Source organism: Micropterus salmoides, unplaced genomic scaffold, assembly GCF_014851395.1.
Source record: "Micropterus salmoides isolate LMB-PRFRI ecotype aquatic unplaced genomic scaffold, ASM1485139v1 Ms_hic_scaffold_21, whole genome shotgun sequence".
Lineage (NCBI taxonomy): Eukaryota > Metazoa > Chordata > Actinopteri > Centrarchiformes > Centrarchidae > Micropterus > Micropterus salmoides.
Window position 1 is genome coordinate 18010428 of NW_024041262.1, and position 25712 is coordinate 18036139.

Here is a 25712-nt window from a genome sequence, read left to right on the forward strand (position 1 = left end):
GAAAAAAACAACTTGTGTCATTCTCTTTAAAAAATGGTTCTTTAAAAGCTAGAAAAGATCCTGCAAAATCCGAGGGTTGTAAAAAGCATGCAAGGCCACACGCCTGCCACCCTGCACTGTAGAAGCCCTGGTTGTGATCAGAAGTGGCACATTCAGTCTTTCTGGATTGATTTCAGTAGCTATTGAGTAGCTGGAGCAGGATACTGGAGCAATACAATCACAGCTATCTTCTGTTACCCCTCACATGTGCTAAGAACCAACATAATTTATTATACTTGCTTTTGTGACTAAAACAATAAAGGCTCTTTTTTTTCTGTTTCAGCCAGAACTTTCTATAGTTTCATACTGAAGACATTTGTGTGTATGGATTCCCTCTTTTCTTTAGGCTATTGGGTTTCACTGACCATATGCATTGTGAGATTAGTAAGAACTAAGTTTGATGTATGAAAAGGAATTAAGAATCAGAAATGATTTACCTCCTATGAACTGTAATTTTAAAAATGCACAGCCCCCTTCACAGCAGCTCAAATAAATATATTCCACTAAACCTTAAAGTGAATGTCTATAGATATATATTTAAATAGAAAAAAGTACATTGACGTCTAACTTTGCAAATGTTATTAAGAAAATAACTGTTATTTATTCATTTTTTACTTCAAAGTCAGTCGATTCAAGGAGACATTTTACCAATGGATAGAAAGTTGATCATAGAATTTCCATAAACATCTCTGACTTCTTTGTCCATTAGGCCTCTTCTTTAGATATTATGAAAGTCTTCAATCTGTCATTGTTAGGAGGTGATCTACAGGTGTGAGTTAATACTCAAAATAGTTCTTTTTAATTATTCTGGAGAAAAGGTATCCTGAACAGTGTTAATTGTGCTTTGCAGTATGGTGATATGCTGTTGATGTAGACCTCAGAGCATCGTGGTTGACTTGCCAACCTCTCCTGGAGGCTGGGAAGAAAGACAAAGTCCCAACTGGTGAATAGAAATGTGATGGTCACTGGACTATTATCATAGAATAGGACCCCATGGATGTCAGCTAGAAAAATATATGCACATAGACAGAAGGAAATCAAATACATCTTCCCACCTTGCTGATCTCCAAATGTGTTGCCGTGGTGTAATTTCACACCCTGTTTGAAGAAATTAGTTCAAAATAAATTGGAATTTTTGGTAAGCATGACGTTTAGATTTTTCCGTGGAATCCACACTTGTGTCCCATTACACATCCAGTCATCTCTGAGAAAGGGATTCAGTATCCAGTTGTGGAGCTCTCCATTAATACTGGTTACCAAGTCTACAAAAAGCCAAGTAGATGTGATAAAATAAAAGACGATGGACAAACCGAACGAACGACGAGACGGATGCATAAATCCTGTGCATCGGTATTGGGTGAGGAGATGGTCCTGTGTTTTCACAGGAACCAAAGTTTCCAGCGAGCGTGCTTCTTGGAGTCAGCTTTGGACTTGCGTTTTGGGGTGGAGGTGAAGGCCTCCTGGGGGTAAGGCAGGGGGGCGAAGTGGGCGTCGTCTGAAGGGCAAAGCCTCTTCATCAGCGGCTGCAGCTTGTCCTCCTGCTGCTTGAAGTCCAGCTCCACACTACAGCAAAGAAACAGAGACATACAATCAGCTCAAACAACCTCGTCCAGTTGCTATTACAACACATGCTCAATAACATCATCTCTTATATATACGCCTCCCTGTTTTCTGATTTTCTCTTCTGCTTTCTGTATTAATTTGCTGTTGCTGCTGTTAATGCAACCCAAACACTATCTTCACTATGAGTTACGTTAATGCCCACCCAGCAAGAATTGATCAGAGTGAATGAATCAGTGTGTATTAATAGTACTTCTCCTCTATTCACAGCTATACAGTGGTGAGTACAGCTCAACTATGTTACTGTACTGAATGAATGCTGCGGAAATGTGAATTATTGTGAATTTATCGTCATTATTATTCATTTAGCTGGCTTTTATTTTGAACCAGCCTTCAAACTTGTTATTTGCCCCCGTTATTTGAATACTGGATTTTATTTGATACATTTGACTGTGTATATTTCAGCGACACTGAAACCCCCCCCCCCCTTCTGTCCCCTTCACGCCTCTTTTAATCTTGACATGTTTTGACTGCCACACTCCCCCTCCAACCATATTAAGTATCTATGTTGTGGCCTGTTCTCACTTGACCCTACACAGGCATCTGTCACAGCACTGCTCAGCCTGGTGAAGCGACCTACATTTCTTACTTGCTTCATCCTCATTCCCAGTAAATTCTCCCAATTCAGAGTGTTTTTGATTGCATCTGGCTGCCCACTTTGGCTGCTACAGCTGCCACTGCTGTTGTTTTTGTTATTTGCATTCTTATCATGATTTCATAAAGTGAAAGGGAAGCCCATTAGTATTTTTCCCAGTGAGGAGTGCTGGGTCACTGGAGGGGGTGTTGAACTGAAGATCATTTGCTTTGCTAAATCTGAGATCAGAGCCTGGGTATTGAGTTTATATGATGTTGCTTTGATTCCTCCACAATATTACAACATCAGCAAGAGGTCATGGGGATGCGGAATGATTAATTTGTGGGATTTTTATCCACACACCAACAAACAGATTGTTTTCATTCTCGGTATACTCCAAGTTTCCCCAGGCTGCTAGGTGATTTATCTGGACCAGCCATCATGGTAATCCCACGCCCCCGCACATCTGACTACTGCTAAGTGAAACTCAGATTACAGCTTCAGCTCTGGTAAGTGTATAGGGACTTTAATCTGCTAAATCCTCGTCCAGCCACTAGCCTGAGTCAGGCTGGTGGGGACTCTGACTGACAGACTTACAGGATTCACTTTATGAATACTGCAGTTTGTCTGGCTAGACGCTGCTGTTTACCACTGTGAGAGATTATGCAGTGTCAAGTAGAGGTGTGAATCTTCACTGGGCTCGCGATCCGATTCACCTGTCAACGTTTCGAATGCACACCGATTCTCGATTCATCTCAATGTATAGCGTCCTCAATTTTCTATATTACTGCACATGGCTGATTTTTCATCAGTTAATACAAGCAGTCAGATAAACCTGAACTCCCCTTTTATTTAGAAAGTGCTTTCAAAAATCTGACAACATTCTTTTTATACTTTCCATAATATAAAAAGATGATTCTTGCTGTATTTGTGTGATACACCTCAGTACATAAACCTCTCAGTGTTGGATGGCAAGGTTAACTGTGCATCCTCAATTATTGGCTGATTAGCTGTATTCTTTATTGTTGCAGACAGTTGCTCAAGGTAAAACAGCTAACGTGGTCCCTAGAATTTGTTGCATTGCTGTATAAAATTTTTTCGCTTTCAAAATACTGCGTTTTTAATCTCTGCCTCCCTCTGCTATATCACCTAACATTTAAAAGTAGCATTAGCCTGACATTGCCTTACAATTCAGTGCAAGAGAGTGATGTTGCAGTGCAACAGCGTAACTTTACAACTTAATTGTCTTGCCAAGGCCTCATAATCAACAGTCAATATTACAGGTCAACATCTGGTGCATCTGAAAGCACAGCCAACTAAAAAATTCCAGGCCATACAAATGAGGAGTTGAAGGTTAAATCCAATCAGGTGTCACAGTAAAATATAGCACTTTTTGATTATGTGATACTTTTGGCATTGATTCGAACAGAACAGACGTAAATGTTGGTGTCTGACAGTGACTCAAGTGAATGTTGAACCAGACACTCAGCACTTTCATTTGTTTGACTCAGGCCTTTACACTGGGCCTGGCAACAATGAATCATTCGTCATTCTGTTTAAGTCTTTCTGGCAAAAAACTGGTCCAAAATTCAGCGGTCCAGGCTTTTACCAGATACCAGGAAAAGACAAAAAGAGAGAAGATAAATTGTGAATGGATTTTAATATTTCATGTATCACAAATGAATTGGCCAGACAACATGTCAGACCTACAGCAGTCAGAATTGGACTATGGAATATATTTGAAATTACTTCTGAAAACCTTCCGCTATAAACATTTTTTTTTTACCTGATGCTGTACAATTTATCTTGACTGTTTTGATGCAGTCTGTTTTGGATTTTACTCTTTCTGTCTTTTCACGATCTTACATGTACTGATTCCTTTTGTTGATACCAGTTTTAGATTCATTGTTTCCTTTGGTCAGGCCCAAGGGAACTGAACTATGAGTGTGAACACAACCCTCAGACTCATGATGTATGATAAGATCACAGTATCTTCTGAAGTCAAACTCAGGCTCATGAAATAAACGTAATTCAACGGCTAGAAAATGAACAGGCTCTTGCAGCTCAAATAACTGTAGTAACGGAACATCAAAGGATTCTGTGATCAATGACTTTATGTTTGTCAGAGTCTAATGAGTGTGTGGTGGTGTCATTGCTGTAGCTGCATGCTGAGTATTTCGTTTTATCTCTTTAAAAAACTTAAATTTATACTGTATAAGGAACAGAGAAACAGATCTCACTACCTTTTTTCTGGCTTCTTCAGGGACGTACTGTAGCTTAATGCTGTGGCAATTTTGCGGGATATGTTTCTCACACACATGCACAGACACACTGCAACAGTGATAGGATTTCCCCTGCCCTTCAGCGTAAGCCTCTAATACAGCTGAGACTCTTGTTGCTCTGCATCCATGGCTACAGGTTATTGCCCTGTATGGACACAGAGCCGTTTTAAAGATTTAAAGAATTATTTTTATGGTACAATCTTTAGACATGTTTTCGATTTATGAGAGTAGTGCTATCAGTGCATTCAGTTCATAGGACTTGTGTGGCAGTCTTTGTTCAGCTCTTGCCTTTGTGTTTGTGCATGTGCTTCGGTAGGTTCAACTGAGTGTTATTGTACAATACTGTTACTTTAATGATCTTACTTAGTACTTATCTATCTTACAGAGGATTTTAGTGTTCACTTCACCCTAAATCACGCTCTACTTAATCTCAGAGATACTTGAAAGTGTTATATCAAGTATCATGTCAAGGTGGTCGAAAAAAGAAAGGACTACATAGGTTTGTATTGTCTTTAAAAAAACAGGTGGACATGCTTCACCTGACACATGTTTATGCACTGCCACTTATCCCACTTGAAACCATAGAGGTGATGTAAGATTATAAATCATTATTCAGCTACAATCATTTCAGTGTCCTTAGAAGTCCTCATGCAACGTGTATTAGTGTACTGTCACAGTATTTTTTTCAGGTTTAATAAAGCTCTAGCTGTATTATAATCAGACTAAATACATAAACACACTCTCTCAAGGAATCTCAGCGTATAATATTTGATTAACCTGTATATTCATGTAGTCCAGATCTGTGGCCCTGGTAGGTGTTTATTTTATCTCAGCCTGACTTTTACTTTTGTGAAGCCGAATCTACTCTTTAATTAAATTTGCCACTCATCAAAAACATAGCTTTTAATCTGCCAGTAGAATCACACCCAGTAGAGGTAAAGCGGCATGTGGCTTGGGAACAGCATAGCAAGAAAACCCAAATGTCACTGACAAGAAAAAAATCTGCATAATTTCATTTGAAAAAAGCATAGTGAAAGGATAATCATCTAATCTTTGAAACATACTCAAAAGGCTTTTTTATGAAAGATTTATTAGTCTCTACCCGGCCCAGTTATCAGCATCTCCTTATGGAACTGTCAGGGCCCTGCTGCTTCGCTCTACATTTTGATTTTTTGCTCAAAGCAAAAAGTGAAGCATTGTTGGCATTTTCCCCTCCCCTGGCTGCGACTCCCCTGAGTGGGTTGTTGGATCGGAACAAATTAAAGAAGGCACTTTGGACCCTGTCAGTATTTAACCTCTCTCCCCCACTTGTTCTGACTCTTTCACTTTTAAAAAAATGCTTTTTTGGCATTTTCAGCTTTATTCAATAGTTGAAGTAGAGATACAGGAAAGACAAATGAGGATATTATATGCAACAAAGGGCTCAGATCGGTACTCGGAATCCAGGCCGCTGCTGTATGGACTCAGCCTTGATACGTGCTGCGCACTCTACCTGATGAGCTTTGTTTCTCTCTCGCTAACCCCCCTCTTTTCTTGTCATGTTCTTGCTCTCCAAAAAGTCGATCTACAAGGGGGGGGAAAGGAACTCGTCCCCTACTTGCGTAACGTCTCATTTTAACTCATTCATCGACATACACGCCTGTCCTTTACCTTGCTTTAAACATCTGTGAGTCTTTATCTTTTGCTGTCTTCTTCATCTTCTCTCAGTCTCTATGTTTCACATTCTTTCCCTGTCTTCCTTTTTGTTCCCTTATCTTCCCCGGGTGCGAATGTGCTCTTCCCCACTGTCCTCACTGTCCCTTCACACTATCTGTCCTACCGAGGATCCCTCTTGTAGCTATGGTAACCAGCTTGCCACCATGTTGGAAAACATCATTATGCTTGCACAAAAAGAGATATCTTCCCCTGGCAGATTCGTGCAGTAGGACAGCCTTGCTACTCAGTAATTTCCATATGTTATAATGTAATCAGCAATTCAGCCTTTAGCAACGCTTAATTGATTTTCATAGCCTCACACAATAGATTGGAGTTTTTTTCCCCTTTTTAAATACCGATTCTACTTTGTTGATTTAAAATAAAAATCTATTTGCACTGCAGTGTTATTCAAAGAATGTTTTACCATCAGATAGTTAGTTTAATGATCAGCTGCAGTTCCCCGTTTCTGAATGAATCGCAAGACATGCAAGCTATTGACAAAATTAGACTGATTGGAAATAACTGTAGTCCATTGTGAACAATGATACCCAGTGTTGGGGAACTTCCATTCGACTTGTTTAATCACAACCACTTAAATGTTTCGCCTTGTTTGATCAGCACATTAGGCCATATAAATGCATTGTGAGGAAAATGAGATTACAGGGTTTCTACATCAAGTCGCATCACAACTTAATGGCTGTGGTCTTGAAATAAGTGGCATGCATTTCAAATCCTCAGCTTTTCTGCACCGTCCTATCTGTCTCATTTTCTTCCTTTCCAGCATCTCCCCGTGTTTGTCTCTCATGCTTACTCTCTGACTTCTTTTCTTTTTTCCCCTCATTCCTCTCCTCTCCCCACCTTTCTCAGTAAAATATTTTACATCACCTGGCAAGATGGAATGAATTGCAATAATCTCTCCTATTCTCTTTCAGTGGCATGCACGTTATTTAAGCATTCAATCCCCAAATTCATTTGAACACACACTGTTAGCTGTTAGGAGAAGATAACGTATTCTGAAGAAATGGCAAGATAGAGAGAGAAAGTTACTGAGGGAGGATAAAAGAAAGACGGACTGAGTTCAGAATGTTTCAAAACGAGGAACGTGGGACTAGACAAGGACATGAGACCACAGCAGCTTGTATATTCTGTTTGAAGTCCATGCCCTTAAACTACAGCACTATATTGATCTGGTGCTGTTGTTATGCTAAGGATAGGCTCTGAGATGATGCCATATACTCTAGGATAAATTGATTATACTGAAGAGAGCATGACTGGCTCCTTACCGGGCTGCGTTTTACGGTGATTTATGGACCCATATGTCCACTCAGGTCATGAGACCAGCTTTATCATAAACCCAAGACTCAGGCGTTTGGCCCTGATGCAAAGACACAAATGTACACACGGAAAATCCTAATAGATATTATAGACCATTCCTCCCACATACAGTTTGTGTTCCTTCATGGCTCTGCTTCCTATCCAGTGTTCCTCCACCTCCAGAGAGGTTGTTTTCATGGAGATCTAAGTAATTAGATTGCCATTTAATCCTCCTGCCTGTGTGAATACAACTGCTATATTTGATTCTGTGTCCAATCAACACAATTTAACATGCCAAGCGAGTCTCTTAAAGGAGAACTCAGATCAATTTAACAGATTTCAAACATCTCACTTAGAAATTTCTGCCCTTTATCAAGTTGAAACCCTGCCAAGGTTTGTCAAAAATGAGCTTTCTATTTTGTAATGAGTTTCTTTTTTTCTGCACTTCCTCTGTAGGTGAAGCGTTTCAATTGATTGCGGCAGATGTAGGAAGCGAAATGTGGAGTTTTGATGTTAATATAGCGCATGTTTGAAGACAGTTGTCATTGTGCGTGCATGATCAACACAGGCCAAGTCAAGGGACAAATCTGACCTGACTTTGACTGTGACACCTTTTATATTTTATTCAGTTTCCCCATGGAGATTCAAGCATAGATAAGATAAGAGAGATATGTTGGACAACTCACTGACATGTGTGTGCAATTGGCTCATATTCAAATGGACACACATAATCATAGTTTTTATTGCACCCTGCATTTTGTATATTTTAAACCTTCATTGGTTATTCAGGTCATGTTAATGGTAATCATAGGTAATTTAAATGAAACACCTTTCCCAACACACCTGTGATCAGTATAGGTACACTCTGAGCTTCCAAGACTGTCTTGACAAAAAGAACCTTAGAAGGGAACTGCACATACTTTTTAAATTTAGATGTGTTATTATCACACTGCAGTTTGTGCTCACAGATTCAGAGGGATGGTTGGTGAACACAGAGACTGGCACAGCAGGGCAAGCACAGTTGGTCTTTACTCGAATCGGCAGGCGGAGTGGAGATGGGGGGATAGGTAGACCAGAGGGAGCAGGGCCTTCTCTCTCCCAGGGCCAAATCACATAGAGTTAGCATTAAACATGGTGCTGACTAATTTATACCAGGCAAGCACCTGTCTCAACAGTTTGTTCTATTTCATATATTTGAAGTTTGGCCGGTGGCTTATCAGTTATTGAGAGCAGTAGATAGAAAATTATTTTAAATGGCTCTCCGGAGGAGAATGCCGACTGAGTGGAACAGCAGTGTCCACTAAAAACATTGATGCCCTTTTGCCCTCTTACTCTCATCTTCTTCCCCTCCTGTTCTTTTTGATTGTTAGAATCATACTTTCTCTAAGCACCAAAGTGAAAAACAGCCAGACACGTACACACATGCACATACAGATTGTGTCATGCAATTTTAACTTCAAGCAAAGCCCCTCATTGGGCCTGCAGACTGTCAGTCTCATTGTGTATCAAAGAGGACGGAGGTGTCAGGACCTGCAAGGTCAGGGCCACCAACAGAAAAAGTTAGCTTACCCCCACACAGTTTCACATCAGTTCTATAATTAGTGGTTATTTTTGTCATATGATCTCTGACAATCTATGGATTATGGATTTAGCCACGCTAGCAATGTGGCTCCACAGATGGTAATGTTGGTCCGTCAGTCAATTCACCACGTTGATCCAGGCTGAAATATCTTAATAACTGTTGGATTGCCAAGAAATTTTGTACAGACATACATAGTGCCATGAAGATGCATGCCATTTCTTTTAGCGCCACCTTGAGGTTCACATTTGTGGTTCAGAATGAAATATCTTGATAACTATTGGATAGATCATTGTGAAATTTTCTACAGATATTCAAAGTCCCTAAAGGATGAATTCCAATGGCTTTGGTGATCCTCTGACTTCATCTTGAACCATGATCAGGTCAAAATTTGTATTTGTGCTTTAGATCTGAAGTTCTAAGAGACCAAATGGACCACCAGTCAAAAACTGAAAGGGATTCATTTTACAGCAAATGTCATGTCTCGATAACTACTACTACTACTGAAAAAATTAGTTCAGTTCAGTTATCTAAATTGATGGCAACAACCGACTAATCGATAAATCAGCTTCTTTTATTATTCCACATACTTACACATACACCTTCATAAAAAGAGAACTATGTACCCTGGTAGACTAATGACTTTGGACTTGCGTTGGTACTGGTTGGTATGCATAACTTCAGTTGGCTTGGCAACAGCACACAGTGATAATATTTCATGATGTTCTGATGGTAATTAATTCCACCTTTTGCTCACGCTATAGTATATATCTTTTCTGCTTTGCAGAGCGTGGTGTGTAAATGTCACACGTCCCCATGTGCTCATTAACAGCGTCCATATTAGTCTTGCATCTCCAGCCCCTTCCCCTCATCCATACTGTCCCTTTTCCACCTGTTCACTTTCCCTCAAGGAGAAAGGAAAGGGCACATTCAGATCATCATGTCTTTGAAGAGAAATGGCCACTTACCTGTAAATAATGCATGCGCTGTTCCGGCATGTGTCACAGTTAGCCGTGTCCTGTCCGGTTCGATAGGAGAGTCTGCAGGGAAGATAAGAGTCGTGAATGAGTAATCACAGGACTTGTTAAGCTGCTCCCGCACACCTTTCTTTCTCATCTTGTTTGTCATTCCTCGTTAGCACGGCCGCAGTAAATGAGGGTGATGAGGAGTCATGCTGCCCTCCTGAGTGGCCTGTGTCTGGCAGCCAGGGTAGAAAGAGCATGATGTCGGCTATTAGCTGTGGTTGATTGATTGGAGGTCAGATAAGGCAAAGTAGTACACAGGATGAGTTTCTGGGCTGCATTGAAAGGTGGATCAAGACTTGTGTCAGGATTGTTACATTACAAATGTTCTCATTAAAATAATAGGTTGTGCTGCAACTAATGGTCATTTTCATTATTTAACACATTTTACCAGAGCCCTATATGATGTCCTCTATCCCTCCTCTGCTTTCCCATTATCAAGCTTTTTCATTCACTGGAGAAATCCAACCATTGATTAATCGATTCTGTACATGATAGTGTTGTAAATCATACAGTAAGAGTTCTGTTCAATTTCAACCAACCTGAAAAAACAGAATCATTTTAAAATTAAATGGGTCCTCTAAGCAGATAAAATTTGACAGTTTTGTTTAGGGCGGCAGGCCTTTGGCTTTATATAGTCAGTCCGTCTTAATATCATTGTGATATTGATTCACCAAATTCACATTCAAACCCATCAGTTTCCCATCTTATATTCTGTGTGTGCTCATATCGTTATTTTATTAGTTGTCTCTGTGATAAAATATTATTATGAACCAAGTTCCCATAATAGATCCCTATTTGTCACGGGGCAGTTAAAGACCAGGTGATGGCCCTGAATGGAACTATTCGGTTACATGCTTCAAAGGCTCAGTGGTTTTCTTATTGGATTAGCATCTGGAAATATGCATATTGATTAACTGCAACTGTTTCCCCTTGTAATTTATGACATACTATATTACATTGAACGGACTGTACTGTGGATTCATCTCACCAATGACATGGACCTCTAACCTCCTGGTTAGTTTTTATGGTTATGACCCAAACTGCTGCATTAACAGAAAGGAGTCTTGTAAATCCAGTACAAATGTCAGGGTTTTATTATATACCCAGGTATCATTCTTCATCAACCATTCTTCTTTACTATCAAGAGAGTATATGGAGTGACGCATAGTAGCTACCAAATACAACCAACCTCAAACTACAGCAGTTTTTAGTATGATGGATTACCAGAATCAATCTACCAATGTCTCGAGAATCACCGGTATGAAATCTGTGCGACTGACCTAATCACAGCGAAAAGCACACTGTATGTCAATTCACCCAAATTACACACACTTGTTTACCAGTGGTACATAGCTGTGGAGATTATAGTATTTTTTTGCATGTTTTTTGTTATTTGGGTGAACCCAACCCTTTAACAATTACTGTCATAAGTCAGGGTTCCTCAAATGAATGTTGCTGCAAAAGCCGCTGGATCCTTCTAAGTGAGGTCAGTGTATTTAATGTTCGCATTTAGTTTCCTTCTCTCATCTTTGCAGTAGCAGGGACATTTTAAAAATCTCTCTCAGGGACTCTTGTCACACTGCCCATAAGGTGCAGCACCAATAAAAAATGATCCCTCCTTATCTACTCCTTTCTGCTGTGACAGGTATATTAGAGGTGTTGATAACAATATTGTTATTTAAGTTTGTTACAGAATGAGGTAGTGAGGAGAGTCTGAGAAGTGGATGAGTGCAGTGATATCGGGACATTTACTTTTAATTGTAATTAAGGGGCTTGTCATTGGAGTTGGGGTGACAGAGCAGTGCAGTGGGGAAGTTCGAGGCCATTTTCACTTTCCACCCACATGAGCCAATCGATAAGCAGCCAATGGAGTGATGGCAACGGGATTTCATCCTTTCAGCAACTCACCCTTATTCTTTTTCTCTTGCCCTCATGCTGTCTATATATCTTTTCCCTTGTCCCTCCCCACCCCTCTCACACTGAGTTGATAAGAGTGTAGAGCTCATTTCGGCAGACCTCACAGGGAAAGCGAAGCCAATAGTGCCATTAACAGTATATTTATACACCCTACCCCCTTTGTGCTACTAGGTGAGCTCTCCCAAAGGTCACTGAGTGGGTTTGAGTCCAAAGGCATAAAACATGCACACATACACAGTGTTAATAGACAGGCTAGCAGCAAGTCCCCATGAGTGTGATCAAATGGGTCTGGCCTGCCAACACTGGCGATGAGGCAGCAAATTTATTCCTGAACTTTGTGCTGTTGGATGCAACCAGTGATGTACTCTACAGCTGCATCGTACCCTTCACACTGCGTTGTATGCCCTCCTTCGACTTACGTTTTGTAGTTTCTATGTTGAGGGACATTGGGATTATCATTAGAAAAACTTTGAAATGGGAATTTAAAGTGGTAAAAATTACTTCAGGGACTAGTGGTTCTTCCCACTTGACATCTCTCTTCTCTATACCTTTCACCCTCTTTTTCCATTCTGCGCTCATGTTATCTTCCTCCTGAGGTTGCACAGATTCGACGACCAGAGGAGGGATGAAAGTGAAAATTAAAGGATCATTACTATGGCCAGTTTCTATTTCAATTCACTTTTTGATATTGTTTGATTTTAATTTTGGTTCTGCTGTTTGTTTTAGCAGAAATCAATGGAAAATTCCGTTTCTTTTTCTTTTCTGTTTTCACGTGTGTGTGTGTGTGTGTGTGTGTGTGTGTGTGTGTGTGTGTGTGTGTGTGTGTGTGTGTGTGTGAAGAGGGATTTTTCACTAGTCTCAGCACATTAGCTATTGAATTTCAATTTGTGCCTGGGCAGCATGTCATCAAAACATGCATAGTGATAAATGTACACAGGGTTGCATTCCCCAATTTAAAATGAATGTCATATAACATAAGCAGTTATATATCAAATGTAATTGCACTCAGTTCACCTATAGCCTGTGGGCACTATTTGTTGTGTCAGTGACATTTATGTAAGGCGTGTATGAAACTAATGTAGTGTGACTAAAGCAGCATTAGAATATTTGCTTGGCTCGCTAAAAATCCAACTTTGAAAATATGTACTGGACTAAGACTACTAAGCTTATATAGAAAAGTAGTGGTTCAGGCTCAGATGGATTACAAGAGGCTTATATTGCTCACTGACTTTAACTTAAATGTAGGCTTTTGTAAATAACGCTTGTAAACAAAATGTGATTGTTTATGTATGTGATCAGATGGCAACATTAAATAGTAATCATTTTTACTTACAAATGAAGTCCTCTCCTTTTCTCTCTCTCCCACCTGCCACTTTATACACATCTGATAAGCCAGATGTGTGCTTGGCAACACAGAGATGGCTCCCCATGCTGCACCACATGTCCGCTTAGTTTTTCACTCTCAACACACTTTTATGAGTTTGTTGATAAGGAGATTAAGGCCTTGTGCAACATTGAAGGAGGATAATTGCCTTTTTAGATGGTGTAAACTCAAAATGTGAGAAAATCTGTTCCTTGCTCAAGCCCAGTTGAATAGAAGTTTTACCCTGTTGTGCAGTCAGGTTGATATTGAGAGTTGCTTTCATAAAGCACAGAGCATTTGTGGTTGTGTGCTCCTTGGTTATAAGCTTGACGGGTGTGTATGTGTGTAAATCCCACAGGTTTTGGACTCCAGGTTGATGATGTTGATTATATGGATTTTCTCACTCCGTACCTCGCCGCAGTTCTGGTCAAAACAGACAAGGATCTGAGTGCCTAGCCCCAGCAATTCACTCAACAAATTGCTCATTTTGTTTGCCTCATCCCTTTGGATAGACAGTCCTCTATTCCAGTGGACTAGATGCTATCTGCAACCCTTTTTGTATATATTCAGTATCCATTGGACCGTAAATGGCTTTTTTTTTAAATGTAGGCTTTTGTAAATAACGCTTGTAAACAAAATGTGATTGTTTATGTATGTGATCAGATGGCAACATTAAATAGTAATCATTTTTACTTACAAATGAAGTCCTCTCCTTTTCTCTCTCTCCCACCTGCCACTTTATACACATCTGATAAGCCAGATGTGTGCTTGGCAACACAGAGATGGCTCCCCATGCTGCACCACATGTCCGCTTAGTTTTTCACTCTCAACACACTTTTATGAGTTTGTTGATAAGGAGATTAAGGCCTTGTGCAACATTGAAGGAGGATAATTGCCTTTTTAGATGGTGTAAACTCAAAATGTGAGAAAATCTGTTCCTTGCTCAAGCCCAGTTGAATAGAAGTTTTACCCTGTTGTGCAGTCAGGTTGATATTGAGAGTTGCTTTCATAAAGCACAGAGCATTTGTGGTTGTGTGCTCCTTGGTTATAAGCTTGACGGGTGTGTATGTGTGTGTAAATCCCACAGGTTTTGGACTCCAGGTTGATGATGTTGATTATATGGATTTTCTCACTCCGTACCTCGCCGCAGTTCTGGTCAAAACAGACAAGGATCTGAGTGCCTAGCCCCAGCAATTCACTCAACAAATTGCTCATTTTGTTTGCCTCATCCCTTTGGATAGACAGTCCTCTATTCCAGTGGACTAGATGCTATCTGCAACCCTTTTTGTATATATTCAGTATCCATTGGACCGTAAATGGCTTTTTCGTAGGCCATGGCTTTTTCAAAGGCCTTGGACTTACTAGATAAACATGGCGTTCAGCTGGATAAGGCCAATTATTAAATGTCTAGATTCGTATTTTGCTTAAGCAATACAATAACTTGAAAGTGTCACTTCAGTGCTTTGACGTCCTCCTTAAGATGGTATTTATTTTTTCAACATAATAATTCCATTTCCATAGTCAGATGTATTCAAAATTTTAAATTCTAAAGGAAACTGCTGGATGATACAGGCTGCATTACCAATACTGATCTTACACATGGTTATATTTTCAGTGAGATCATGTCTGCCATTTACTGGCCTTGGGTTGAATGTGGTTTAAAGGCCACATTCATAGTGGCAGTGTTTCATATGATGGGTCTTCAAACCACTTAGGCCAAATTGAGTAAGATCATTGTCCGTAAATGTGGTCTGCAGCAGCTCCAACATATCCTGAGGGGAATCATCACAAAAGGACATTGTGCTGTAATAGCACTGCAGGGCACATCCAGGTGAAAGCCACATCACCCCAGCTATATTCCACTGTGATCTCTTTTTCAACACTCTTTGGGTGGTTCAGTCAAAGCTCTGCTGTCACTCTTACAAGCTTATCCCTAAGATCTAGAAATAATTTTCATCAAGAGGGTACTGAATCATGAATGTGTTCAAATCGGTACTTTGTAGTGGCAGATATCCTGAGTTGAAGTATTGGAATCAGTACTGAAAAATCTAATAGTGCATCTCTGGTGTAAAGCAAAGGCTATAAGTGAAATGTCTTACCCTTCTCTGTGGGCCTCCCCCTTCTCCAGTTCCTGGATGACCCCGAGCAGCACCTTGATCGTCTCTTGGCTGGAGCTGATGAGATTTTCCATGACCTGGAGCTGTGCTTTAACATCCCCATCTGGATTCATAGGCACTATTTGCTTACAGGCCTCCTGTGTTTGGTCGGGCAGTGCTCCACCAGCCTCACCACCTCTGCAGGGTGACAGAGGCTCCTCCATGCCCCGTAGAGGCCGGGCAGACAACTGTCCTGTGTGGCACTGTGCCTGTGTTGTACAGCCTCTGCTGGAACGTGGTAGCGTCTCACTCTGCAGCCCGTTGAGCTGCAGGGCTTTCTTCCGCTTGCTCCGCACGGTTGGACTGTCCAGGCACTCCACCTGCGTAAGGGAGTTCCAGGCAATGGGGCCAGTAACCTTGGAGGCCCTGTCCGGCAGGGTTCGGGACAAGCCCTCCTCCAGATTAAGCAGCTGCCTCTTGGTCGAGCGGTCTGTATCAGCCTCCCTGTGTTGTAATCCTGTCCTGGCTTTGGATGGGACGCTGCAGAGTTGGTACTCTGCCTGTGCTCCGCCTCTGCTTCCTCTCTGTGTGTCTGCAAGGCAGTCTGTGTCAGCAGAGCAGCTGAGCAGCAGAGCGTCAGAGCACAGGCCATCAGGTGCAGTGTGCTGCTCCACTGTGGCAATGCACTCATTAGTATGGAGCAGAGCCTTGGTCCTCCGGACTCCACTCCCCCCGCAGGCTCCCTCCTCCTCCTCATCTAAACCCTGCTCAGCAGCCTTGGACTGCTTCACCTCCATGACAAAACCGTTATTCTGACCTTTATAAGTTTCCACAGCTGCCACGTGTTTAAAGGTGTGGCCTTTCTTGCGCTCAAAGGGAAAGGTCTGATAGCGTTTCTTCAGGTCAGGGGACGTCTGCACACCTGTGCTCTTTGTGACGTTTGGGATGGATCTACGGGCAGGGACGGTCATGTACTTGCGGTACGCCACTTTGTATGAGATTGGCTTGCCACCTTTCCCTGCTGCCTGCAACTCCGCCTCCCTTTGCTCGTTCTGTGCCTCGCAGATATCCTTGAAACGCACTTGCAGGGCCTTGTTTCTCTTCCTCACCTGTCGATTGGCTTCCAGGGAATACTTCACCTCCAGCGCCAGTGAGGTAGAGGGTAAGGGCGCTGCCTCCGAGTCAGACTCTGAGTTGGTGAGCATGCATTTGCCACCCTCCTTGCTCACCATGTTTCCTGAGAGGCATGGAGAAATACGCTGTGTTAATCATCCATAATGAATGGCTTAAACAAACCCTTGCCTCACTATTACATCCCACTTGACAGAACACACACACCTCTCTAAGCTTAGGCAGAAGGGAGGAACCTGTGCATTTATTTAATGTATATTATTAAAAGTGCTTTTACCAGATGCTTGTAATTACTACCCTTGATAATTGAGTGTAACAGAATACCTATAGCGAATAGTTGAGTTTGACACTGAATATAGTTTCTACATTTGACATTTCCATATGCATGTACAGTATGGTTACCCTTGAAGAAACCCCTTTCATTTCCTTTTTATTGCCAGTTTGATAGGGTCTTTTATACTTGGCAATCCGTCTGTGTTTATTTGCTGAAAAACTGTAAGGGGTTTGATTTTAGCATGCCCTAAAAATAATCCTAACAGATTCTGATGATGCATTTAATCTTCTTCTCTGTGAAACCAATAACTCCAATTTCAGCATGATTTTCAACTGTTTATTATTGCCAGTTAAAGCATCGTTCATTACCACTTCCTCCTCCTCCTCTTCTACTTTCTAAGTTGTAGAGTGTTTGGGCCTCAGTTTGTATGGGAACTTTTGCTTTGGCTGTCAGTCACTCTGAGACGCTGCACTTACAATCATACACACTCTTGCACACAGCAGTAGCAATGTACTGGTGTTGACTATTCTGAAGACTATGTCTGATGTCTGCAGTTTATTTTCATGGTTCATTAGGTTCTGCAGGACTCTATACTGTCTGACCTTTCCCTCTCACAATTACACATTATGTAAAAATATGATTTGGGGCCTATTTGAAGGCACATTTGTACTCCTCTTGCATATCTGAGGATACTTCTGTTCATTTTAAATTTTCTAAATGAAAAGAGACAATAGAATATGCTGGAAAAAATGGGTAAAGGGACACACTTTTGGCAGAGGACTGTACAACCCCCTAAGGAGAAACATCCTAAGAAGATCTAATATGAATTATCTTTCCCCACTACCATAGGTATGGTAGAGGCATCCCAAAACTGTAGTTTGTCTCTGATGCTCTGACAGAAATATAATTCTCCTTCTGCCTGCTGATTCACAGTAAGCAAACACTCCACAGGCTCGCTCATATAGATGCTAAATCAATTATCTTTCTCAGTTTATCTGTCTGTCAACAAGGAATGACTTCCTATTTTTACGGTTTACTTTCCAGGGAACTATAGAATGGATTTTTTGTCTGACTGTCCATCACATTATTGTCCTGGCTGTGTATTATTAAATTATAATCTTGGTCTCTGGCTCTGTTTGGAAAGAGACAGCAACCCATCTCTGTCTTTCTCCTGTTGATCGACACTAATAGCCCCTCATAGACACGTAGTATAATCTGTAAGAATGGCTATTTTACATATTGGCAAAACCTTCAGTAATTTACTATGTTACTGAAGCCTTAGTAACATTTCTGTGCCATGATATATGATTAAAAGCTGTCATATTGCCAGTAAAGGCATGCCCAGTTTATATTATTATTTTACCTAACTTTCAGAGTTGCCTTGCTTGTGTGCCAGATGCGAGGTATTTTAAACACTTTAAAGGTCCACATTGAAGTTTTTTACATAAAATAAATCCATGTTTAAAGCTTAAAAAGACATTACAGACAGATGGACCAAGCAGTATTACAGATTGACCGTCCTCCCCGATGCAGTCCAAATTTTGCACAGTATTCTCCCTGAAAACCCTGAACAGGAACAAGGGTGTCAGAGTCCAGGTACTTCAACAATGCAGTACAGGAATAAAATATACTCTACAGTAGTTCCAACTGTATCAATAACACAAAAGGAAAAACCTCAATATTGATTTTTATTTTGTCCCACCCCACAAAGCATACTGTGATGCATGAGTAAAAATGCCACTTTGAATAAGAGATTAAACTGTTACCCCACATCCCCTCTCCAAATGAGGTGGATGAATACTTCTAGGTTTTAAGCTAGTCCCAAATTAAACATTATATTTAATATGTGCAAAATTATATCTTATCAAGGTGCCATCCTGGTCTTAACCATTAGAAATTGAGACATGAATGTAGTTTGTCAGCAGAAACAGCAACAGTGTTTTCGCATTGCATTCTACTCTCTCTGCCCTACACATGGACTCCACAATGCATACAATTTCATGGTATTGTATCATATCCTGATTTAAATTTGATCCCTTTTGACATGTCAGCACTGCAGGCTGAATGCTGTGTCCCTTGCTCCACGTATCTGATATGTTACCCATTGGTTTCGGACATGGGAAACTGTAGCAGCTCGCTTATCTCACCTCCGGCTGGTACACCACCCGCTGGCCTCTTGCATAAACAGCATGACTCAACACGCAACCCTGTGACAACCGCCCCTTTTTAGGGTGGCCTTGATCTCTTTTTTCAATATTGGGGCAAGTAAGTGAAGTGAACTGACCCACTATTTTCTACCCAGTAGGACTCACCAAAAACAGACCTCACAGGGTCATGTGCGCATGGCAAAACACATCAGACATGTTCACATCTGACCTTGTTTTAGCAGCACAACTCACATGGCTGTCATACTAGCACTATGGGTCATTATTTGGGTTATTTCTAGGGACACAAGTGCTTCTTGTCCATGACGAGAGCCTGTTTGGCCCAGCTTGCTCTTGGGAAGATTTTTCCTGCTAATTCAGTCATTTTTAAAGCTTTGGAGTGCTGCAAGGACAATCCAAATTACTGCAGTAATGCAATTCATTATTCTTTAATGGAAATGGTCTTTATGCTCACAGCACGTGTTCATTTAATTCCACACACCTTGAATTTAAAAATAGGTTGCATGATTTTAAACTGCATATGAGTCGGCAGTTTTGTGAATGGCAGTTGCCTAATTGAACTTTTGGTTGCCGGGGGTAAAAAAGGTGGAAACTTCAGTGTCCTGATTCAACCTGGGGATTGAATGTTTACGGAAAGTTTGAGCCTGACTAATTTTGTTTTATCGCTTCTGCTCCACCGAAGGGAAAATTCATTAATATAGTATGCATCACAAAACCGGTGAAATGATTAAATGCTGGAATTATGGCTATACATGTCAATTAGCAACAGCAGCCTAAACAGCCTTTCTTGTTTAAACATTTAACAGGGTGTTTCATTGCACTTTTTTCATTTTCTCTTTAATTTTTTATATTACTTATATATCTTTTCACAATTTATATGTGTTAGCTGTTTTGTTGGTAACTTAGACCAAATAGTATAGCTGTAAGCTGTATAGTCATACTGTATATGGTCACATACTTTTGTGTATTTTTGATCTGGTGGTCTTAATGGTTTGGGCCCTTTAGTTACAACTGATGGACATTTAGATCGATATCTTAGATAATAGTGTGCTTCCAACTGCATGGCAGCAGTTTGGTGAAGATCCTTTCCTGTTTCACCATAAGCCCCTTTCAAAAAGCAATCTTTTTCTGAGTTTAGTGTGAACTTTACAGGCCTACACAGAACCCTGACCTCAACCCCATTCATCACCTTTGGGATGAATTGGTCAACCCCAGCAATGCTGTTGCGGTGGAATGGGATCAAATCCTTGCCTCCAGGTTCCAACATTTTTGTGGATAGCCATCCCATAAGAGTGGCATTTTTATAGTAACATATTAGTGTCCATGTTTTGGAAAGAGATGTTCAATAAACTCATACTGTATGGATGTAGTGTTTGGCACTATTTTTTTCACCGCATACATTTTTTTTACTGCGGTGAATTTATTTACTGAATAAAAATCAGAGGGAAATATATGCAAGCAATGCAATATATATCCAGAAATGCATTTTTGAATTGGAGACAAAGTGAGCTTGAAGTCTGCCCTTATGCTACATGATCAACAGAAAGATTCCTGCTCTCCTCCTCGCTTCAGTTTTACATGATTACAGCTCAGCATGGTCTCAGATGCTGCTTGAACAAATGAGTATGGCAGTATCATCACAGTCATGGAAGTTCCAAACTCAACTGTAATCCAGCTTTATCTACTTGTGTTTTGTTTTCCTCTTTTCTCTCCTCTGTCAGCTTCCTCTCATAATTACACGGGGCTTAGTAGTGTTTTGAAAAAGTCTTTGATCTGTCTCTTAAGAGAACACAGACTATGCAGTAAAAAGATATGCATTATAGTAGTTTACTTTAGATTGTGTTGTTAAGGTCATTTAACAGGTTTTTATTATTAGTCTGTCTCTATGCTGCAGCCTGTAAGCAAGCTTGGATGCACCCGTGCTTTCAGGGTGTGATGTGAGGGTATATATAGCCGAATGATTGACTATACAGGTCAGTGTTGAGGGATAACAGCAGTACAGTGCATTAGGGCGTCACCAAACGCAGCAAATCCTTTGTCAGTTAATGGTAGCTTTATGCCTTTAGATGAAATGGCACTGGAAATCACAGGATTTTAAGGGATTGTCTCTCTAGTAATCATTGCTCAGTCATCATGGACGACTTCATTGTTGCCGAGCACAATTTTGTAAGAGTTTCCTCAGAATCATCATGTTGTGTTGCAGTAACGACTTGGTAACACCATGAACACATTTTTGACAAGAGTGCAGTATGAAAGGTCCTGATTATAAACAGAGAAGAAAACATGTTTTACCCTGTCACCTTTCAATCCTAGTTACAATAACATTTAGATCCAGCATACCAGAAACACCAGTACACTTGCAATGGTATCAAAAATGCCATTGCAAGTGTACCGAAAACTCTTGAAATACTAGAAGTCTGTACAGTGTCATTATGGTGTGCATTAGAGCTGCAACGATTAGTCGATTATTCGATTAGTCGGTCAAAGGAAAATTACAACTATTTTCATAATCGATTAATTGTTTCAGGCATTTTTTAAGCAAAAATATTAAAATTTGCTGGATTCATCTTCTTAAATTGAGGACATGCTGCTATTATTTGTCATTTATGATAATAGTATAGTAATAAGTGTCTTTTGGTTTTGGACTGTTGTTTGGACCAAAGAAGCAATTTGAAGACGTCACTCTGGGCTCTGGAAAATTGTGATGATCATTTTTCACAATTTCTTGACATTTTATAGACTTAACAATTAGTCAATTAATTATGAAATTAGTCAGCTGATTAGTCCATAATGAAAATAATCATTAGTTGCAGCCATAGTGTGTATGAAATTTGGGATACTACACATTTTGGATAAAAATGTGGCAATAGAAACCAGATCTTCCTAAAGTGGTCGGCAATAATATATTTGTATTTATATTGATTTCAGCTGTCCACTGGCAGCTCACATAAAATTAAATGTGTGTGTGTGAGACAAAGACAGGCATGACATACTGCAGTTACAGTACAAGACTTTATGCCAGCCACCCAATCTCGTGTGTGCACTGTATACGTCATTTGTATTTTTCCCCCACCCCTCCTGTGTATGATGCTATAAATCACTATCATGAAACAACTCAGTATACTGTATGTCAGTCTACTGCTGTATTCATGGAGGATTTATCCTTGGACTGTAGTCTATGGACATTGTAGCCTTATTGTGTTTTACTCACTTTGTCCCCTCTGAATTGCACCTTGTATTCTTTGTTACTTCCTTACTCGCTGTTGTTAGTTGGCTTTGCGTGCTACGCCTGCACTGAGGTAGGTTCTTGGGAGCTTGATGAATTCACAGGAAGCCTGTAATCTATACATCAGTGAACATACAGGTTAGATGGAGATCAGACTTTAGGAAAGGATGTATGCTGCAGAGGCTGCCTGCTCAAATCAGAATTCCCTCTCTCAGAACTCTTTCCTCCCCTCTTCATCTTTCTACAGAACATGATATCTCTCTTCTTTCTGTTACTTGGTTTTTGTTATCTTCCTCTCATTCTCTTCCCCTTTGTTGCTTTCTCTCTTGTTGTGTTTCTTTCTCTCTCTCTCTTTGCCTTCTAGACATGTTGAGGTTTCAAAGCTGATGGGTAACTCCCCTGCTGCTCTTAGATTCCTCCTAGTCATCCCTAGCAAAGAAGAAAAGACACATACACACACACACACACACACTAGGATGGAAAGGAGAATCGGAAAACACTAGATTAAACAGGTGCAGGGAGAAAGGATGTAGAGTTTCCACTGCACTTGGATGGAGTAGAATTGAATGTGAGTGAGATAGACAGAGATAGTTGTCAGCTCTGTTGGATCTCATGAAAGCCATATAATGGAGGAAGAGGCTGAATGAAGCCACTTTCCAAAAAAACTTATAAGATTTGCTTTTTAACTGTTTCATAAAGACCTCCACTGTGTGCAGAACTCTCTGCATGTCCACATCTGGAACATCTACACGTCAAGGTCCATTTAGTCTTAGTTGTACATAAAATCAAAAAGTCAGGCATTTTGCTAACAGTCTTTCCCAGAAGGATTTGATGTGAGTGACACATCCTCTAGTCTCTATGCTACAGTAGGCAGAGAAGAAGAGTGCACACTAGTTAACATGGATGTAAATGATGCTAGATTTAAAATACTTTAAAAATCGGCTCTGCAAGTTTTATGAGGAGGGAAGTGCATTCAATATGCTTGTTAAACCTCAAGGATACACACAGTGTGTTTGGTGAGAAACACTGAATGCAAACATGACTTGATGTTTTGTTTACAAGTAAACTGCACAGAGCACATTGTGGTGATTTTAACTCACGTCAAGCCAACCATTGTGCATGACAGGTGAACTGTCCTATGACCGCTACCTGATGAAATCAATCATTTGTATCAAGAAATAATTACTGTGTTATTTGCGAGAACCTCAAATAATTGGTGCTGAAATTATTAGTCAATCCACAGCGCACTTTTGATAAATGGTAAATTGTTTGACATTTATATGACATGAAGAATTTGCTCCTTTTTTCTGTTTTATGTAATTGGAAATAACGTACATACATCAAATTACATGCATTATTAATCTGTGGGGTTTGAACTGTTTGGGAAAAAAAGAAGCAATTTAAAGATGGCTCTGGGAAAATGTGTCCGGCATTTTCACTATTTTATGACAAAACTGTTCATTTAGGAAACAAACAGAAGACTTTTTAATGAAAAGTTTTCTTAGTTGCAGTGCTAAACATAATAAAACAATGGAGATACAGGACTGTTCCCATCTTCTGTTCCTCTGCCTCTAGGCCTGTCGGAGCCCCAGCTGACTGGTCCCCTACTGCAAAACAGTGGGGAACACATGCTTTACACACACATACACCAGCAACACCCAGGTGGGATCAGGTGCGAAGCGTCGTCTTCTGTATGCAACAGACGTTCAAAGTACACACACCCTCTCCTCTTCAACAAACAGACACACCTCAACTGCGTGGTGTTGTTGTGGCGCTCCCAGGGAAAAAATCTGACTCTTAATGAATAATCCTATTAGCACATGAAAGGTAACATCTGGCTTGTTCCAAATGCAGTCATTATTTTGTAGGGGAGCAATTTGTTTTCTGGTTGAATGAGTACCCCTCCCAGCGAGCAGGGCCATGGGAGGCGAATGCCCACTTCACCACTCGTGTGGAAACCCTGCACTCTACATCACTCCCGGACCCCCCACCCTCCTTCCACCTTCACACTCACTGCCATATTTGCTTGGTTTGGGGAGACAAGCATTTTGCAAAAAAAAAAGTTCCCAAAATGCTATTTATGCAGGCCAAATCTATTACATTTCCCCCTGACAGTTCTCTCTGTTGTGTGTGTGACTTAAAAAAAGCTTATTTTAGCTTTGTTCTACCTTTCCATCATCATGTACCTCTGCATTTGGAGTGATTGTGCACAGAGGTGACATGCACACACTCCTTTCTTGTGTGCGGCACAAGAAACAGTCAGTCTTCCTTCTCTCTAGAGCATTACTGGGTGAGTTGCACACTGATATCACTGATTCCTAAAAATAAAGATTAGCTTTGAAGTGGTGGGCCATCATGTCCATCACTCCTGGACGGCCGTGCCCGGTCCTCACAGAGGCGGCACGAAGGTAAAACAAAGACAGTGACTGATGAAGGGGAATATTTCCTATCTTTTTTTCCACTTTCCTACTATCCCTACCCTGTAATTTTGTTTAATTGTATTTACATCACATAAACAAGTCTGTGACAGCAGTATTCACTTTTCATGTCACTCTTGAGTGTCAGCACATAATACCCTTTCAATTGTGTAAAAAAAAAAAAAAACCTCTCCTGTCATACTCTCCTATTTCTCAAAGACAATCACTTCCCCCCCTGCTGTATATCTCTTTCTCTCCATTTATCTTCCCTCAGTCCTCTTCTCAGTGTCTGCGGAAAGTGAAATAGAGCAGAAGGGAGATTGTATCAAGGCGTTGATGTGAGATAGGGTTGAAGGGAGACGGCGAGCGATGGCAGGAGGTATGTGGGAAGAGTGGTGGTGACATGCGTTTTGTGTGGCAACTGAAGGACAGTGGAGATGTGGGTTCTAGGCAACCCATGCTCTCCCTTCTCCCCCCCAGACACACACACACACACACACACACACACCCACACACACACACACCACACACACACACGCTACGATAATCCGTAAGGAGATGGTGACTTCACCCATCTATTAATCTACATTAGGCTTAGTTTAGGTCCTTCATCAGAAGCAACCAACTGATGCCCAGCTCTCATTACCTATTCCTCTGTGCTGCAAGCTACCTTCGTTCAAAGCACTGATGTCTCCATACATGGGACAACAGCTTCATGCATCAATTCTGCAATTTTTCTTTTGGTTTAGGTATTGGTGTGTTTTTATGTAACACTCACTCAGCTGCATAACTGAGAGGAAATGCAGCATCATGCAAGCCCTTGTACGCAAGCACTGTTTTAGCTATGTATGCGAAGCGAGTCAGGTTAAATCTGGATCAAATCCTCTCGCAAACAAAAAACTGACCTGCCAGATCTGATAAATGTCAGATACCAGTGTCAGCGAGCATTTCCATCCTCATTTTTACCTGAAACATTTTTCCTGTTTAAAGTTTTC

At 40.7% G+C, this 25712-nt stretch overlaps 2 protein-coding genes across 3 annotated transcripts in view; one reads left to right on the forward strand and one right to left on the reverse strand.

The window, feature by feature from the left end:
• Positions 1–25712, forward strand: part of dock1 (dedicator of cytokinesis 1) — a 182295-nt gene that overhangs the window by 82514 nt on the left and 74069 nt on the right. The gene's annotated exons all lie outside the window — the stretch shown is intronic.
• Positions 608–17138, reverse strand: LOC119916628 (inhibitory synaptic factor 2A). The gene is made up of 3 exons (XM_038736687.1): positions 15508–17138; positions 10072–10143; positions 608–1602 (listed from the first exon to the last, which is right to left on the reverse strand). Exons 1-3 carry the CDS (start codon positions 16734–16736, stop codon positions 1419–1421), a joined length of 1485 nt encoding a protein of 494 aa, XP_038592615.1. The 5' UTR covers positions 16737–17138; the 3' UTR covers positions 608–1418.